Raw genomic sequence first — 18,213 nt, 5'->3', positions numbered from 1 at the left:
TATTCTTTCTTTTTAGGAAAAAATTTCATATTGTTGGTCGTGGATTTGGCCTAATACCTTTAACTTGCTATATCAATTGTTATTAGAACCTTTCAGTAATTGGAAGAAGGGAACCCATAGATGGTGGTTGGAGACGAGCATGTTGAAAGTTAAATTAACATGCTAGAAGAAGAGAATCAACCTTAGACACCCTAGATTTCATGAATTTTAAGGATTGAGCATGTTAAGAATATAGGTTGAAATTAAGATTTTTTTTAACACTTACCTTTGAAGCTTAAAGTTCTCCCTCACATGAGTTATGAACAATCAGATGAGTCTTCTCTGTTATCCCCTTGTCACACCCCGTTCCACAATGCGTTCTGAACCTTGCGTTGTGGCACGTGAACACGATCTGAGCAGCCCTAATGCCTCAATAATGAAATGCTAGAACATTCACTCTTATCTTTGAATCGTAACTTTATCACCTAGTAAGGGTGTAAACAAGTTGGATTGGGTTGGGAGACATTACTCTCAACTTATTCCATATTTTTAGGTTGTTTAGGTTGGCAACTTGAATAACCAGAATTAAGTTTCCAACTCAACCCGTAAAATATGAGTTGGGTTTGAGTTGAATTGTCGGGTTGTAAGGACTTAGAACACTGAGTGAGAAGATGAGGAGATGGACTGCTAAGAAGAGGGAGACGGGTGGTGAAGATGAACGACAAAGACGAACAACACAAAACTGATTTGAGATCTGAGAAGAGGAGGAGATAAGATGTGGCGCGGGGAAGAGAAATGGAGAAAAATGGAGAAAAGAGGAAAGCACGCACAAGGAAGACTAGAAGAGAAAGGGACACCTTAGGCTTAACCTAAATATTTCTTTAAGTTTTATTAAATAAATAAGAAAATATATAATATAAATATAAATATATATATATATATATATTAATTTGGGTTGAGTTGGCCTGGTTGAACCGAATTAGGTAAGATAAGTGAGATGTGTTGAGATTTATGTCCTAAAACTCATAGATTGTAAATATTATTCATTGACCATTATTAATAAAGTGTTATTGGTTATATTATTAGTTTTGTCTTAATAACTCAAATCCAATAAACTAACATCCTCAACTATTTGATGAATCATGAACAATATGTAGAGATATAAACGGATCAATGTTTGAGATCATCTTAAAGGATTTATAGTATATGGATAAGGTTAGATACCTTATCCTAGTAACATTATGGATACGGTTCATTTTGTATTTGATACAAACACAATGATCCAACACATACGTGTAGGTGACATGCGGGTGAGGATATCCTATACAATGAGTTTGCATAAGATCGAACCACAAAATAGTAACCACTAGATGTAACTTTGTTAACTAGTTAGTTTATGTTTCATTAGGATAACCTTGGTAACTTAGTCTTAATCTTAAGTGTGTTATGAACTTCTGTTCGCGAGGGATTGTTCTTTGATTTGTACGATGAGAGTGGTCAGATCACCGACTCAATAAGCTTATCATTTTGGGAACAAGATCGAGAGGGGAGCTGGAAATATAATTACACAGATCGAATTCACTCATTCTCTACTTTAAGGTAAGTAGATGAGTGTTCCCTTAAATGGTGTTTCCAGGACTTGAATAAAGGGTCTTACCCTCTCTATGACATGAGAGGGGGTTTATGTTTATTGGTAGGACTATAAACAGGTTGTTCATTATAGAAGCACCAATATTTAAGAATTATAGGAAACTTAAGGGTAAAAGGGCAAATTGACCCAACTGGTATCACGAACACTCGTAAAGGATTAACGTACTCTTGTTGGTCTATAGTGAGAAGAGTTCGGTTGTGAGTCTTTAGTAGAGTGTACATACATTTAACTAATATTGATTAATGTGGTTAATGAGTTTAGCCAATTAATCTCAGATCGTTGTGGCTTCTAATCTGTAGGTCCATTAGGTCTTCTTCCTAGCTCGTAAAAGGTAATGAAATTTATTTATATTGGTTGTAATTTGAAATGTTCAAATTTACTTTGGGAATTAGTATAATGTATAGTGATGCATTATAATATAAAGTTTATCAAACTTTATTATATAAATTTAATTTTGGATACGATTCAAAATTAATTTATGGGAGAAAAAATATTTGAATGAGTTTAAATATTAATTTAATGTGAATTGGATTCATATTAAAATTATTGGTTAGGAGAGAAACTTATATTTGAAGATGATTCAAATTTAATTTAAGTTAAATATAAGATATTTAATTTAGCTATTAATTATTTAGAGAATTAATTAATAGTTTAGTTTTATTTAATCAAATCTACAAGATATTTGAGAGATGTTCATTCAAATAAGATTTGAATGAAATATTAATGAAATAGTATTTAATTAATTATATTAATATAAATCTATAAAATATTAGATAGATATTCATTCAAATAAGATTTGAATGAAATATTGATTAAATATGATTTAATTAATTATATTAATATAAATCTATAAAATATCGGAGAGATATTCATTCAAATAAGATTTGAATGAAATACTAGTTAAATATGATTTAATTAATAATTAACTAATTGATTAATTGTTAATTAATTAATAGATTTGATAATAGAATCTCATGATTCTCTCTTACTTCTTTTCATATTCCAAGAAGGGAATAGATTTATAAATATCTAAAAGAAAATAGTTTTCTTTAACTTATTTATCAAGAAAAAAGAAGTCAATGTTTTTGCTCTTAATAGTTTGTCTCAAATATCTCAACTTTTTCCCATCCCAATTGGTTCCCTAGTGAATTTATCAAGAAAAAAAAGAAGTAAATGCTTTTGGTCTCTGGAAAGATAAAAGAGAAAATAGTTTATCTCAAATATCTCTATACTTTTTCCCATTCCAATTGGTTCCCACAAACCAATCTCATTTAAGAGATAGGGAGGTCTTCGACGGGTGGTGTCCCAATTTGGAGAATTAATTTGTAGACTCAAGACAACATTAGTCATTTTCCTTCAAGACAAGATTCGCATGGGGGCAATGAATCATCTTCTAACTCATTTAGAAGACCATTCTTTACCAATCTTACAATCTTATTGAGATTAATGTGACCTAATCTTAAATGTAAAAGAAATGTATTGTTATTAGCAGAAATTATTTGCCTTTTATTTATTCTTCTTAAACATTTCTTGAAGGGAGTCCATGATCTAACATGCAATGACCATGATCTTGTGTTTCTTGCTTAGTATGTCAAACATACTCGACAAGAGATAAACGCGGGCCTTCCCATTGGCCTTTGTTGAGCGGTTATGTGCATTTCGGACATTCTGAGATGTATTTCGAACAGGGGAAGGAAGGACAGTCCTCCTTAAGACGAAGCGTAGATCATCATTTGTATGGGTCAATAACAAGGTGAATAGGAAAAATGTTCATAGTAAGTGGGAGAAGGATGTGTGTCAACGTATCTTACGGTCTCTGTCCATTAGGTTCCACCATGAGATTTCTATGATCTGCCTGCATGTCATTCTAACGCAACCATCCCTTCGAAGGGTTTGGCTATAGAAATCGGAACAAGGCAAACTCCAGAAATGGATAGGGTTTCTTAGGTTAATCTTCATCGATTGTCTTTCCTTTCAGTAGCCTGTTGAAGCGTACCATTGGGATCTAAAAATGGTAAGGTCACACTTACGAGATGAATTAAGTTAGTTAATGAATCCTTAACCGAACAACGGTAGCTAAGAACTTAGAATATGAGTTATTCTGATATTAGTTATTAGATGAGATTGTCTTAAATCAGGAGAGGAGTAGTTGATCACCCTTCGGTGGCTGTTACTTTAAACTTCTAAAGCATCGTTGGAAAAACTAAATCATTTGTTTGATTAAAGTTCTTTGATTGCTTGTTTTTGCATAATTGATTAGATTATTTTGTGTAATGAGTTAAGACAAAGGTAACTAATACTGTCAATTGATTGTATAGCATGTCTTCTTCAATTATTCAACTGCTTCAAAATAAAAAATTAATCGGTGAAAGTTATGTGACGTGAAAGTCATGCATTTGTTTACCATATTTATTACTCATGATTTAACAAGCATGTTTAGTTTTAAAACTAGTCACTCATTGAGCTTTAGCTCACGCTTTCCAAAAAGGTTTTTTACTTTTAAGGTAAAGCTCGTGGACCCAGCGCTTGATTTCATCCCTACTAGTGTCTAGCTTTAGTTTCATAACTATAGTATATGTTATACATTAGTATTTCTTTTAGTTTGTACCTGAGTTTGTTTCAATAGTTTTAGTCGTGGGTTGTACATGGTTTATCTTTGTGTTGTATAAACTTTGGTATTTTGTTATTGTGCTTATGTCTAATTTGGACTTGTGGTTTTTCTATAAGCTTGGGCTTCATTATGTAATGATATAAGTTTATTCTTATTTTCGTTGTGTGTATGTTTCGAGTTTAGTTTAGTTTTAGTTTTAGCAGGGTGAACGAATATCGTTAGAAAGAGAATGGTGTCTATAGACTTCATGTCGTCTCTTGGACTAAGACTGGGTGATCTAGGAGGGGGTGTTACATTTTTGTTATGCTATGAAACGTATTGTTATGGAGTTCCATAAATTGAAATTTTCATAGATAAATCCAAAAGTCTCATAACTCATCTCTTAAATACTTGAATGTAACTCGTTTTATGAATGTATTTTCTCACAAATACTTGAATGTAACTCGTTTTATGAATGTATTTTCTCACTTATTTATAGATTTACAAACTCTCAACCTAAATATAATTAAATACATCCAATCTATTTAATTAAATAGTAATTAGTGTATAACTTAACTTGCTTAACTTTCAAACTATAAGTTTAACATTTTAGGAAAGAAAAAAAAAACACTTTGATTCCTCCACACAACATAAATAGAAAACTAGGAATAGGAACAGTGACTAAGCATACATAGTACATGAGCCACTCATTAGTATAATACGTGTTGAATTTTTCTTCCTTACAAGTCATTCAAGATTGATAAACTATTTTCATCATCTACAATCTGTCCAAAACATTAATAAAATCTATAAAGTTCACCATTTTGCAATGAAAAGTATGAAATACAACACAATATTCTTTTCAAAATGCCCCCACCACTAAATTCTTAGCCAGACAAAGTTTAGAAAAGCTGATGGTTGAGAATTGTTTTGACCCCTACTGCTAAACCTGGCACACCAAAACTTTGATTTCAAAATCACAACCCAATCTACTGCTTTGATGGGCTCTACTTAGATTTCTCATGTGGTCAAATGACCAATAACAGTCTAACAGTCTCATATGTGGCATATTATTAATGGATTAATAGAGATAAGGCAGATTACCTAGATTTTTTAAAATCCAATCATCTTTAATGAAGTTATATATGCAAAATCTCAATGTCCCATGCAAATTAGTGGAAGCCTTCTCAACTCCAAAAGCCTAACTGACCCTCTAAATATATGTTCCTCCCTTTTCTTCATTAGCTCAAATATACACTCAAAGGTTCAAATGATGGCTGTTGTTCCCACTTTTTTCCAAATAAGAAACTTTAACGAAACGATTTCCAAGCCTAATAAGAGAGTATGTGTTTGCAAATGGGATGTGGTGGTTTCAAAGGATAATCTACCAACTTTCGTCTCCTACTCCAAACATCATACTTGGGAAATACATGATAACGATTCGTCTGTCGTTACGATCTCGACGAGAGCGAGGAAGTCGAGAAGAGGGTTGAAAGCATTATTGCACCATGTGAGATGCAGTAATGGTTTGGATTTTGAGCACTCAAAAGTATCAGAAAAATTAAGTCAGGTTTGGGAGTGTAGTACTAATGAGAAGCAATTGAGATCACTGGGTTCTTATTTTGGAAGGCTTCAAGGTGTTGGGGATAGGAAAAATTTAGATTCTTTAAAGAAGATGAAAGTTCTTGATACAGGTCAGTTCAAAGCAAAGAAGGAGCTTCAATTGCTTGATGCTTATTTTCAAAAAGTTGATAAAGGTAAACTCTTTTTTATCCAAATTCTAGATATTGTTCTATTGTTTCATTGTCATTAAATTCAAAAGTTTAAGCAGATAAAATATCGCAAGTTTAGATATCTATATATTATTATCATGAATTCATTTTGTTTCTATTAGTTATAAAAAGTAAATCCTCTTTCGGTATAGTTCATACTTGATGCAAGTTGAGACACCAACTTTAATTGTTTTTTTTTTCTTTTTTTAAATGCAAATGTCAGTTATAAAAACTAGTTAAAAGTTCATAATAATTCAAGAGAAAAAGAAAAATAGAACCAACATAGAAACCTTTAAAGCATTTAATATCTTAGCAATTTGTAGCCATGTCAGAATTTGATATCTATAGCAGATACAGGTTTGCACAAACATCCTCTGTCTAGTTTTGATGAACAAGAAGAAGGCAAATTGGTGTTCACAACATCCCCTTCCGAAGATCGCGTTAAAGATGACGAATTGCAAATACGACATGTGAAATTGAGTGGTATGATTCACAAAAGCATGCCAAACAAAACTCAACTACAAGAAGAAGAAGTTTGTGATCTCTATTTGATGTAAGGTTCATTATTACGATTCATTTAACGAAAACCAATGATTTTCTTTAAGAAAAATACGTTTCATAAGTCATCCCAAACTCATATTTAGTAACGTTTGATGCAGAATATATGTTCTAATAGGTTGATTTTGGAAATATATATATGCAGAAGTGCTTTGGTATCTATAAATATAGCAGTTTTCTTATTTGAAGTAGCCAGTCCAGTGAAAAACTCAGAACTACAACTCTTTTCACTTCCTTCTCTATATGGAGCAAAGATCAATGAGCTGATTCTAGTAGGAGAATGGTGGAGGCTTGTTACACCTATGTTTCTGGTACAACATTGATATAACTCGGTTCGTGTTTCCATTCTATAACTGTTTTCGACATTTTATTCCTTTGTCTTTAGAAAATCGTCGATTTAAACATAGTTTAAGTGTTTTCTCGATCTGGGCATTGAAATAATTTCTTTTGAATGTACTAAAAAAGTGCCTTGCCTATATTAACCTCTTTATAAATGCAGCATTCAGGGGTTCTTCACGTTGCTCTCAGTTGTTGGACACTTCTTACATTTGGCCGCCAAGTTTGTAGAGAATATGGTCCCTTTACATTTTTCTTGATCTATGTCTTAGGAGGAGTTTCTGGTAATCTCACCAGCTTTCTTCATACTCCCGATCCAACTGTGGGGGGGACGGTAAGCTAGCTCAAAAACACTTACGAGACAAAACCATGTATATTTATTGAGATGGTTATTGTTTAATGTAAACTATATATTGCACCCTTTGAGCAGGGGCCAGTGTTTGCAATGATTGGAGCTTGGCTTAGTTACCAATTCCAGAACAAAGATGTTATGACAAAGGATGTTTCAGACAAGATGTTTTTGAAAGCATTAGTTGCAGCTGTCATAAGTTCCATCTTAAGCAATATCGGTCCCATTGATGAATGGTAAGTTAAGAAAATCTCTCATTTAGCAAAGAGTGGAATAGTTTAAAGCATAAAAATGAAACAATGATGATGATGATGATGATATAGAAATGTTTGGTTAATTTGGTGGTGTGTTGTAATTAATTGTAGGACTCACACAGGAGCAGCTTTTAGTGGAATGTTATATGGGTTTCTAACATCCCCAATTGTGGAGGTCAATGATGCTTCTTCTTCTTCTTCTTCAAGAAGAGGCCAAGAAAAGGGAATAAAGCTCGTTAGGAAATATGCTAATCCTTGCAGATCATTGGCTTTTTTTGTTCTTTTCATAATGGGATTCATAAGTTTGGTGTTCTTTATTCAACCTCCCTTCCACCACTTTGGACTTTTGAGTGTTCTTCAACTTTAATTTACTTTAGTTATGGTTTGTTGAGAAGAAAATATTTGTATATATTGTCAAAATATTATATGTGCCTCTCTAGAGTGTGGTTTGCAAGGGCATGATATACAGTCAAGATAACTATATACCTTCTATTTAAGTTTTAGTTTACAATTTTGTCTCATTTTAACATAACTAATCTCCAAATCTCATTCTACTTAAACTTTAAATCCCTTTTTCGATTCATACCTGACACCTCTATCACAACTACAACCCTTTTTTCTTCAAAAGTTAAACTAGAAACGTTGTTATTTCGATCCAAGCTCTGTTGGAACACATCCCTAATAGGACAAAGAATCTCCATTTAGATGAGAAATGGAGGAGGTTAAATCATTTTTTAAAGTTATATATATATATATATATACAGTATACACACATGTATGTTTGAATCATTTTAGTTCAACTTCCATGATTAGGTTTAAAATGCCATAACAAACAGAATACTTAAATCTAAATAAAATAGTGACCAAATGAATCTTCAACCCAAGGAAATGTTTGTGATTCATTTTCAAATTATAGATTATGTTCTTTTATGAGGGTTTTATAAGCATTGGCTTTTTAGTTGGTTTATTATTTCTTATCTAAAACAGTTTAGCTTATTATACTTAAAACGAACTCATTGGGGTCAGTGGCACACAAAAATTGGAAAATGGAAGGGAGAAAAATTGAATGGATATATTTGTAGAGTAGTACCTCTTGAACCCATTCTAAATCATTTTGAAACTAAGATTAACTAATGCAATACATCACAACTCAAAAAACACCAAAAAGAGTATTTTGCTCTGTAATATTTTCGTTTTTTTAATCCTTCAATAATGGTTGATTTTTTTGTTTTTTTGTTTGGGATTAATCAATCAAGAAGCTAACAATTGGTGATCAAAGAATTTTACCAATATTTTTTAAAAAAGGACAAAGACTGTTGCAAAATAAGATACAATGTGATTGAGGGAAAGGAATGAATTGAACCCAACTCTCTTTGTATATAGATAATATAGATGAGCTGATCAATAAGTTCAAAACAAAAATATATAAAAAAAAAATCTCTCATAGCATTCGAACAAACAACAGATTCTTCTCATAAATAATAAAAACACATTATACTCTTGTTGAGTATTCAAAGGCCCTAACAATGCTTCTGGATCTTTAGTGACTGCTCTAGAACGGTATCCCATTCAAGTGAGGTAAAAGAGTCAGAAGCCAAAGCCAATCAAAGACATTTCATTCAGAACTACCAAACCCAAGTAGCACTAACAACACTAAAACAGGGTCGCCACATTTCTTTTGAAGAAAAATAAAAAAAAGAAAAGAAGGTAAAAGGGAGAAAAAAAGAGAAAAAAAAGTACACAGTACAATTCCTATCAAGTATCAACTCAACAACAACGCAAACTACTGTCCATGTCCCTCCCCTGATTCACGTTTTGATGCTTCCTTAATCTCATCGCCAGCTTCATCCTACAAAATTTGTCACAAAATCTTTATCAGACCAGACACAGCAGGTTTTCAGAACATGACAAGACATGCCTACAAAGTCTATACTTGTCATTGATGGCAATTGGCATAGAGCCAGCTCAAGTGTACCACATTGCTTTAATGAAATTTTTTTGGGAGTTTCTAGGTTTGTTGTTCATGGATCTGTTTTTCTCTACTTTGGATCTAAAGACAATATTTAAATACAAAAGAATTACAGACAATAGGACAATATTATCCTACACAGCAGTCAGAATCCAGGTTGTGCAATGATGAATAAGATCACTAGAAGTGGAAAACAGAACTTGAATATGGTAGGAAGACGTTCCTTGATAACAAAATTGAGTAGGTAATGCATTAAGAAATGAGCATGAACGAGCATAAGCACGTTACTTACCCCAATATCAGAAGTCCAAAGAGTCAAGTTGTCTCGGAGGAGTTGCATGATCAAGGTGCTATCCTTGTATGATTCTTCACCCAATGTGTCAAGCTCAGAAATTGCTTCGTCAAAAGCCTATATTGAAAGAAGAAAAAGAGGAAAAGAGGAATAAGCAAACATGGGCGAAATAAGGTTATCTTCAGCTAACCAAATTGAGTTATAAAAAGAAATTAGAGACCCTCTAATAGAACTCTCTTTCTTTTGTTTGTGTATTATTCAATGAAGCACACACCAAAATAGACCTCACCTAACAAAGGCCTCAAAATATTTTTACAAATAAAAAATTATGATTGAATCAACCAGAAAACAAGACATCATATCAATATATACAACAACTGCCACCAAAGTGTGTAGTTGAGCACTAGAGCATTACCTGCTTTGCCAAATTGCAAGCTCGGTCTGGCGAATTAAGGATCTCATAATAAAACACTGAGAAGTTAAGAGCAAGACCTAGCCTAATTGGATGAGTAGGGGCTAATTCCGCGAGAGCAATATCCTGTATTTATGGATAATAATCATCCAGAAAACAGAAACAAAGTGTTAAACAAAAGCAGAATCTAATAATATTAACAGTAATACATATAAATTGAAAGCAAAGAAATCCGAGGCATGGGCAGACCTGAGCAGACTTGTAGGCTAACAATGTGCTCTCAGCTGCCTCTTTCCTTTCAGCTCCAGTCTTAAACTCAGCCAGGTACCTGTGGTAATCACCTTTCATTTTGAGATAAAACACCTTTGACTCAGCAGATGAGGCTGATGGGATGAGATGAGACTCAAGGAGGCTCAAAATTCCATCACAGATCTTGCTCAGTTCAGTCTCAATTTTGCCACGGTAATCCTTGATAATTGAAACGTGGTCCTCATTTCCCCGACTCTCTTCCTTCTGCTCAATGGAAGAAATAATCCTCCATGAAGCCCTCCGAGCCCCAATGACATTCTTGTAAGCAACGGAGAGGAGATTCCTCTCCTCAACGGTCAGCTCCTCGACATCCACAGTCTTGGCAACTTTCTCCATGAACTCTACCATTTCCTCATATCGTTCGGCCTGTTCTGCCAACTTGGCCATGTAAACATTTTCCTCCCGTGAAGAATCAGCAGGCGACATCTTCAATGTAATAAACTAATAATTCTCTGCTTTCCACATTCACAGAGAAAAAAAGGAGCCAAATTAGATCGCATACACTACAATTCAAGTTTGTATAATTCCTGGATTCATTTACCCATTTACTTGTTACAAGTCCCAGTCACCCAAATTCTTATGATATCCATTTCAATAGGATCCAAACATTAATAAATATGCCCAAAAAGACCAGAAACTGAGTGATAACTGTACACTTTAAATTCATCAATCTTCCATACAACACTAAAACCAAACATTTACCCACCCAATCATATCTAAGGGAACAGAATCAGTCAAAGATTCCAAATTAAATCACAAAGGATTCAAAAATACAATTTGAACAAAACCACGCAAAAAAAAAAAAAAAAGGAAAAAGAAAAAAGAGAGAATCCAAGTTCTGTTTTGCCTCAAGCTTTCTAGTCAGCTGAAACAAAACTAAAACAACAAGTGCAATAAAAAACAGACCCACATACAAGCAAATCAAGATCAATTAATTGAGAAATCCCAGAAACAGAAAAGCGAAAAAAGGCAACAAACTTTAGGTCGCCCTACACGTTAACCCTAGATCTCACCATCCAACAAGAGAAAAAGAGGAAAAGGGAGAGAGTCAAACCTATGAACAAAAACAATCGTAAGAATAAGGAAACCCAGTCCAAATCGAAACCCTAATACAAAATGAAAAAGAAAGAAGAAAGAAAGAAGTGGAAGATGAAAAAGTAAGGTTTTTTACCTCGAGAAAATCGAGCCGAGAGAGAGACTGGGAAATTAGCAGGAAATGAGGAGGAAGGTTGGGGAGGGGTTTTAAAATGGTAGATTGGAGAGAGTGGTCCAATAAGAAAAAAACACGTGGTAGGTAGAGGAGAAACCGTGCAGGGTATTTTTGGACTTTAACAGAAAGGGTTGTCACGTAGGCGTTGACTGTCAACGATGTGGAAGTGGCGTTGTACTTCATTGGGTCGCCGGCTGGTTGTAAAAAGATCGGGCCCACTGTTTTCAAACTAATCGCTGAGGTTAATCTGTTGACGATACTCTTCGCTGGAGCCACGCGCTTTCGATGTGTCGCTCTTTTATCACTAAAAACTATAACTCTCCCTCAATTTGCTACAAATTTATATATTTAATTTTCAAATTCTTTTTCTTTTCTAATATAATCAATTATGAAAAATTAATGATTTTCATTTATATCTTGTAATTAACTAAAAATTAAATCATTTTTCATTTTTCATTTTGTTTTTTATAATATAATTAATTATGAAAGACTAAGGAGCCGTTCGGAAGAAGGATTATCACTATTGGGTTAGGGTTATAGTAACCCAACCCTTGTTTGGGGGAAGGGTTATCATAACCCTTGTTTTAGGTTTATCATAACCCATCTTCCCTCTCAATCCCTCTTCAACCCTCCCTAATCTTATTTTTTCAATTCACCATAATTTTATCATTTTTTTTTTAAATTACTCTTTTATTTATCAAATGTCATTTGTTTTTTTAATTAATTTAATAATCTTAAAATAATTTTATTTTTAATTTATTTTATTTACAAAATAAATTTTAAATAGATATTAATTGTGATTAGTTTATACATTTAGTACTCGTATTTATTTTAATTTTTTTTATTATTCTATATCTTTTATCTGTTTTTTACCTTTTCAAATATTTTATTTTAAAACTAATCTATATGTATCTAAACTATTTCGGATAAATTTGAGTTAAATAAATTTCTAAAAAATGAATTTTATTAAACTTATAGAAAAATCAAAACAAAATCAAATAAGATGATTTAATATTAAATTAACTAACTTTAGAATTCTTAAACAACCCACAAAATGTATAACAAATATTTTTTTTGGAAGTATTTAAACTTTAAATGTATAAGAATTATCTTTTAAAAAAAAATCAATTTAATGGTGAGATTTATTTGAATTAAATTTTGAATCTAATTTTTTACCAAATTATGCTATATTTTTTCAAAATGTAATTTTTTTTCTCTTTCTTCTTCCTTATTTTTATATCTTTCATTGATTTATTATAATTTTTTTTATCATTTTTGTTGCTCCCGGAACAACAATCCTTTAATTTAAAAAGAGGAGGAAAAAAACATAATATTGAGATGAGAAGAAAACTAAGAATGTTTTATCTTTAAAAAAAAATAGCAATTTATTCAACCGAAACGATTACTTAAAAAAAAGTTCATATTGTATTTAAATAAATTAAGGAAAATTGTGTTACGAAAACTAAAACAATTAGATAAATTAAATATACAAAATTTGTGTATTGGAGTTAGAATATGATTTTTTTTAAAAAAAATTAATAATTTATTTGCATGTAACAATTACGTCAAAGAAATATGTGTATTAGATTTAGAATACAAATTTCTTTAAAAAATCAATAAATTATTTGCACATGACGACAACGTAAAAAATGTTGGAAATAGACGTCACATTTAAAGAAATTATTGAAAATTATTTTACGAAAATAGAATAATTTAGTAAATTAAATATACAAAATTTTGGTTGGATTTAGAATATGATTTTTTAAAAAAAATGTATAAAAAATAAATTTCATAACACTATATACATAACCTTTCCCTCAAACACATCTTATCATAAAACTATTATAACACTAATCACATAATCATTCCCCCAGACACATCTTATAATAACACTATCATAACACAACTCACATAACTCTTCCCCCAAACAACTTCTATCATAAAACTAGTTTTATCATGACACCAGTTTTATCATAACCCTGACCCTTCTCCCAAACGGTCCCTTATAGTTTTTCATAATTAAATATTTTTTTGTAATATAATTAATGATAGAAGATTAATGATTTTTCATTTACATTTCTTCAACTTTAATTACTATACAAAGGATTTTCTCGATTTTTTTTACCAATTTTATTGAGTATTTTATTCCATTAGTTTGTTATTCTTTTCCTCTCAACTTTTTCTCCAAAAGTTCAATATTTAGCATGTGAAGATAGAAACTCATTTGAAGAAGATTGAGGGCATATAAAGAGAGGGTAAAGATGCAAAGTTGCGGTTAATTTCTTGACGCCCCTAAGTCCTAACTCACCTAGCTAGCTATGCAAACTCAAGAAGATGACAACATTATTTATTACTTGGTTTTTTTTCTTATTTTCTTAAGTAACGTAGGTAATAGAAAATGATAAAGTGTGTTACTCATATGTCACATGGAGCTAACCTCTTTAATTTCTATAAATGTATATTTATTTTTCTATCGTATGTATAAAAGCATGGATGATAAGACATTTTTTGTTCCAACTTTGTTCTTTCATTATATTTTTTTTTTCATTACTGTTTTGGTGGTAATTTTGTCATTTAAATACAAAAATTAATGTAGTTAATTGCTAAAATAAATTAAATTTTTAGAGTTGTTTTATTAATATGATTGTTGAATCTTATGATGGTCTATATTTTACTTTTATGTTATTTGATTAATTAATTTATTGTTCTCTCCTTCCGATGTTTCTTCCTAAAGGTAAGAAAATAACTCTCTCCACGTATAAAAAAATTCACTTTTCTATCTAATTAATTAATTCTCTTATTAAAACTTCTCATTTTCACATTCATTCTTTTCATCTTTCTCTTACCATGCGATAAGCTATATGAAAGTTCCGATGCGGTACAACTTGCTTAACTAGTTTATGGTTAAGTCATGCTCCTCTTGAAGTCATTAAACGTCATACTTGGTCTCCTTTCAGAATCCAAATGATTAAGCCTAACTAAACAAGGTATATCTAGAAGTGTATACTTCACTTATAAGGCTTATAGAGCTTCGTGTTTAAGGATAGTAACCTCTTGGCACCTAACGCCTACACTTGTTCTCCTGTCGGGATACAAATGATGGAAGTTATCTTGTCAAGGTGAAATTTGTCTCAAAACTCTCCCTTGCGCATGGTAACCATATCCTTGCTACTTGTCATTCCGGATAGTTAGTGATATACACTGGCCAAATGATGAAAATAGCTTAGTTAATCCAATAAGAATTATAAGCAAAACTAAGTTACTTAGGTCATCCTAGTAAAATAGAAACCTAACTAGTTAATGGAGTACATCTAGTGGTTACTATTTTACGGTTCAGTCTTATGCAAACTCATTGCATAGGATACCCTCACTCATATGTCAACTACACGAACGTGTTGGATCATTGCGTTTGTATCAAATACAAAGTGAGTCGTATCCATAGTGTTAATAGGATAAGGTACCTAACCTTATTCCTATACTATAGACCCTTTAAGCTGATCTTGAACATTGATCCATGTATGTCTTTACATACTGTTCAAGACTAATTAAACAACTTAGGATGTTAGTTTATTGGATTTGGGTTATTAAGACAAAATTAATAATTTAATCAATAACAATAATAACACTTTATTAATAACGGTCAATGAATTATATTTACATTCTACGAGTTTTAAGACATAAATTCCAACAGGCCCTATTAGTCGTAAATGGCTTACTAAAGCCTTCTAAAAGGGGTCCCTTCAAACCTTTTTGGCCCATACAAGATTACTTTTCTTGATGGTGATAGAGCTCTTTTATAGGCAAATTTAGGCGGTAAATCTAATCTTATGACCATGTCAGGTCGAAAGCTACCTCTGTTATTAAGTCACATCATTTCCATCTACCACTTTTGTCTTCTAGGGAATCTCTTCTCGCATTCTGATATGGTCTTCTCGTCGAGTTTTCGCACAAGTTTCTCTAGGATTTGCTAACTTCTTCTTTTGTTATTAATCTTGCGTTTAGACACTAAAAACAAAGTAAAACAGGCATAATGATAATGTAAGGTATATTTCTAAATATTTATGCATTTACAACAAAAACCACACATTTTGACACATTTATCATACATTCTGGTCTCATTATTCTACTTAAAAGGCCATAATAACTTGTATTTTTACAAGTTATCACACCTCCAAATTTAGAATAATGTTTGTCCTCAATCATCACTCTGCATCATGCTTGTCCCCAAGCATATTTTTTCCTTAAAAACCTACCTTCCTCTTTGTACTTCTAAACTTCTCAAAATGCAGGCAATTTTTATTCATTATGCAGAGTTTACTCTCATTATGTACTTCTTGCTACGAGAGACTTCTTAGTTCATAACACGACAACTTAAGTTTAATACTCAAAATACTCTTGTTCATTTCCTATAAAAAAATCTTATTTTCAAATTTGGAAATTGCTAAAGTTCTTGAAAAGTTTTAAATCCTTTTATTTTGGCAAAAAAAAGTTTTTTATTTGCTTACATGCTTGCAGTTTGGCGTTGATTGGAAAATCTTAGGTACTTTATGAGTTTGTTCCTTTCCTCAACTATAACTTTTATCGCCTCTTATTATTCAATTATCTAAAATTTTACTTTTGAAGCTATGCTTCTTTTATTTTTGCGAGAGAAGGCAACATAAGCGTTGCTATTTTAATTGAATAAAAGAATACAAAAATTATAATTTTTTTCAAATTTTGGCATTGCCTTAAATTTTGTTGAAATGGATTATTTTCAAACGCCATGATAGAATTTTCAAAAAATAAAAAAATAAAATAAAAATTCAAAAACTTTAGCTTGGACCTTGCACACTCCCAAATTTAGAGACTAGTAATGTCGTCATTGCTAAAAATGAATGATAAACTTATTTGCAAAAAAGTCTTACAAAAGAGGTTTGAAGTAAAGCTTGCTCGCATAATAAACTATATAAATATTTCCTAAGTAAGTTTCCTTAACAAGTTAAACGCCTAAATAACAAATGAAACCTTATTTCACATCATTTATATCAATGAAGTTATCATTGAAACACAAAGACAAATTAAAGTGTTAAAACTCGGGGAGTCAAGCTTGCGATAAGAAAAACCAAATGTAAGAAATTTGTGTCAAAGTATGTATTTATATTGTAAAGAACATAATTACAGAAAAATATAATTTACATAAGAAAAAAAAATTAAACTTTACAAAAGAATGAAAGAATACAAAAACAGAACTTTTCCCTTTTAAGGTTGTGGCATAGGAGGTGGAAGTTGTTGTGGAGGTTGTTCTGTTGGTGGTTGTGGTTGATGTGGTGGTGGAGGTTGTTGATGTCTCCTTGCTCTAATCGCCATATCAAATTAGAGTCAAGGAGTGTGAGAAATCATACTTTGAGACTTGACATATTTCTCTTTATACCATCTTATAATTTTGTTGTATTAATTTGTAACATGTACTTCAAGGCTGAAAGACCTAAAGTTATATTTATAAAATTGGTGCATTTCTTCTACCACTCTTCCAACTTTTTGTTGATATCCACTTTCAATATATTTAATTAGTTAATGAGCAACAAAATGTTTTATTAATATTAGAGAATGTAAATGTATGTCTTATAAGTTTTGTTTAGCTAAACGTGAAAGTCAAAACATTGTTTATTCAAGAGAAGGACAATCACATTGATAGCAATCGTCTAACAAGTGAAAGCACGTATTTTACTAAACAAGCGGAGAGGAGATTGTAGCAATACAACTTTATCATCGAGTTCATCCTTGGCATAAGTTGTAGAAATGTTAACATGTGTGACGAAAGCACCGAAAGGTTGCTGCCTTAAATTAGGATAAATTACTTGTAATGCAAACAAACTGGTTAGATACAAATCATAACTTAACTGGATCCCGAGAGACGAGCAAGTATGGCAAAGGCATCAAGAGGATGCTCACCTTAATTTTGAAGTTAATAGATGATTTGTATCGCCTTAAAATGTCAATACACATTATATTGTAATCTTAATCCTGAGTTAACTATGAACTCCTGTTCACACGAGATTATCCTTAGATCTGCATAGGTGAGGGCAGCCCATCAGTGTTGGCTCAATCAGCCTCCCATTTCAGGGGTACAATCGGGTAGATGGCTGGGGACATAAGATGCAAGACAGAATTCACTCCTACCCACTTTAGGGTTAGTAGATAGGTTGTTCTCTTAAGCACTAAATCCAAGTCTTGAACAAGGAGCCTCACCCTCTCACAGGCCGAGAGGGATTAAGTTTATAGGTTGAATCTTAAACCAATTATTCAATAGTGGATTAGTGGGACTTAATGAGCAAAATATAGTCTTAGGACTAAAATGGTATTTTGACCCAGTCGAGGTTACGAACAACCTATGAATGATTAACTTACTAATCATGAGTTTATCAAATGGACACAAATATATCTATAGTGAGGGAAGTGCAACTACAGGACTTTAGTGGTATGACCTGTTAGATAACGAATATTGATTAACTCGGTCTTAAAAAGTTTAGCTAGTTAATCTTGAATCGTTGGA

General features: G+C 31.9%; 2 protein-coding genes across 6 annotated transcripts; one reads left to right on the top strand and one right to left on the bottom strand.

Moving 5' to 3' along the window:
• The first annotated feature begins 5,382 nt into the window (after positions 1-5,382).
• LOC101206746 (RHOMBOID-like protein 9, chloroplastic) lies at positions 5,383-8,018 on the top strand. Of its 4 annotated transcripts, none has more exons than XM_011655043.2 (6): positions 5,383-5,977; positions 6,350-6,545; positions 6,696-6,861; positions 7,050-7,220; positions 7,317-7,471; positions 7,601-8,018. In XM_011655043.2, exons 1-6 carry the CDS (start codon positions 5,386-5,388, stop codon positions 7,854-7,856), a joined length of 1,536 nt encoding a protein of 511 aa, XP_011653345.2. In that variant the 5' UTR covers positions 5,383-5,385; the 3' UTR covers positions 7,857-8,018. The 4 variants fall into 4 exon arrangements, with proteins under 4 accessions (XP_011653345.2, XP_004137292.3, XP_031740072.1 ...); XM_004137244.3 differs by having other exon boundaries at positions 6,344-6,545; XM_031884212.1 differs by having other exon boundaries at positions 6,341-6,545; positions 6,699-6,861.
• Positions 8,019-8,894: 876 nt separating this feature from the next.
• On the bottom strand, positions 8,895-11,773 carry LOC101222068 (14-3-3-like protein). Of its 2 annotated transcripts, none has more exons than XM_004137148.3 (5): positions 11,643-11,773; positions 10,412-10,923; positions 10,166-10,288; positions 9,751-9,867; positions 8,895-9,338 (listed from the first exon to the last, which is right to left on the bottom strand). In XM_004137148.3, the coding sequence occupies exons 2-5, from the start codon at positions 10,895-10,897 to the stop codon at positions 9,273-9,275; spliced, it is 792 nt and encodes a 263-aa protein (XP_004137196.1). In that variant the 5' UTR covers positions 10,898-10,923; positions 11,643-11,773; the 3' UTR covers positions 8,895-9,272. The 2 variants fall into 2 exon arrangements, with proteins under 2 accessions (XP_004137196.1, XP_011653343.1); XM_011655041.2 differs by having other exon boundaries at positions 11,526-11,662.
• Between the last annotated feature and the right edge of the window lie 6,440 nt (positions 11,774-18,213).

Source organism: Cucumis sativus, chromosome 4 (assembly GCF_000004075.3).
Source record: "Cucumis sativus cultivar 9930 chromosome 4, Cucumber_9930_V3, whole genome shotgun sequence".
NCBI lineage: Eukaryota > Viridiplantae > Streptophyta > Magnoliopsida > Cucurbitales > Cucurbitaceae > Cucumis > Cucumis sativus.
This window is presented reverse-complemented; position numbering and strand designations above follow the sequence as displayed.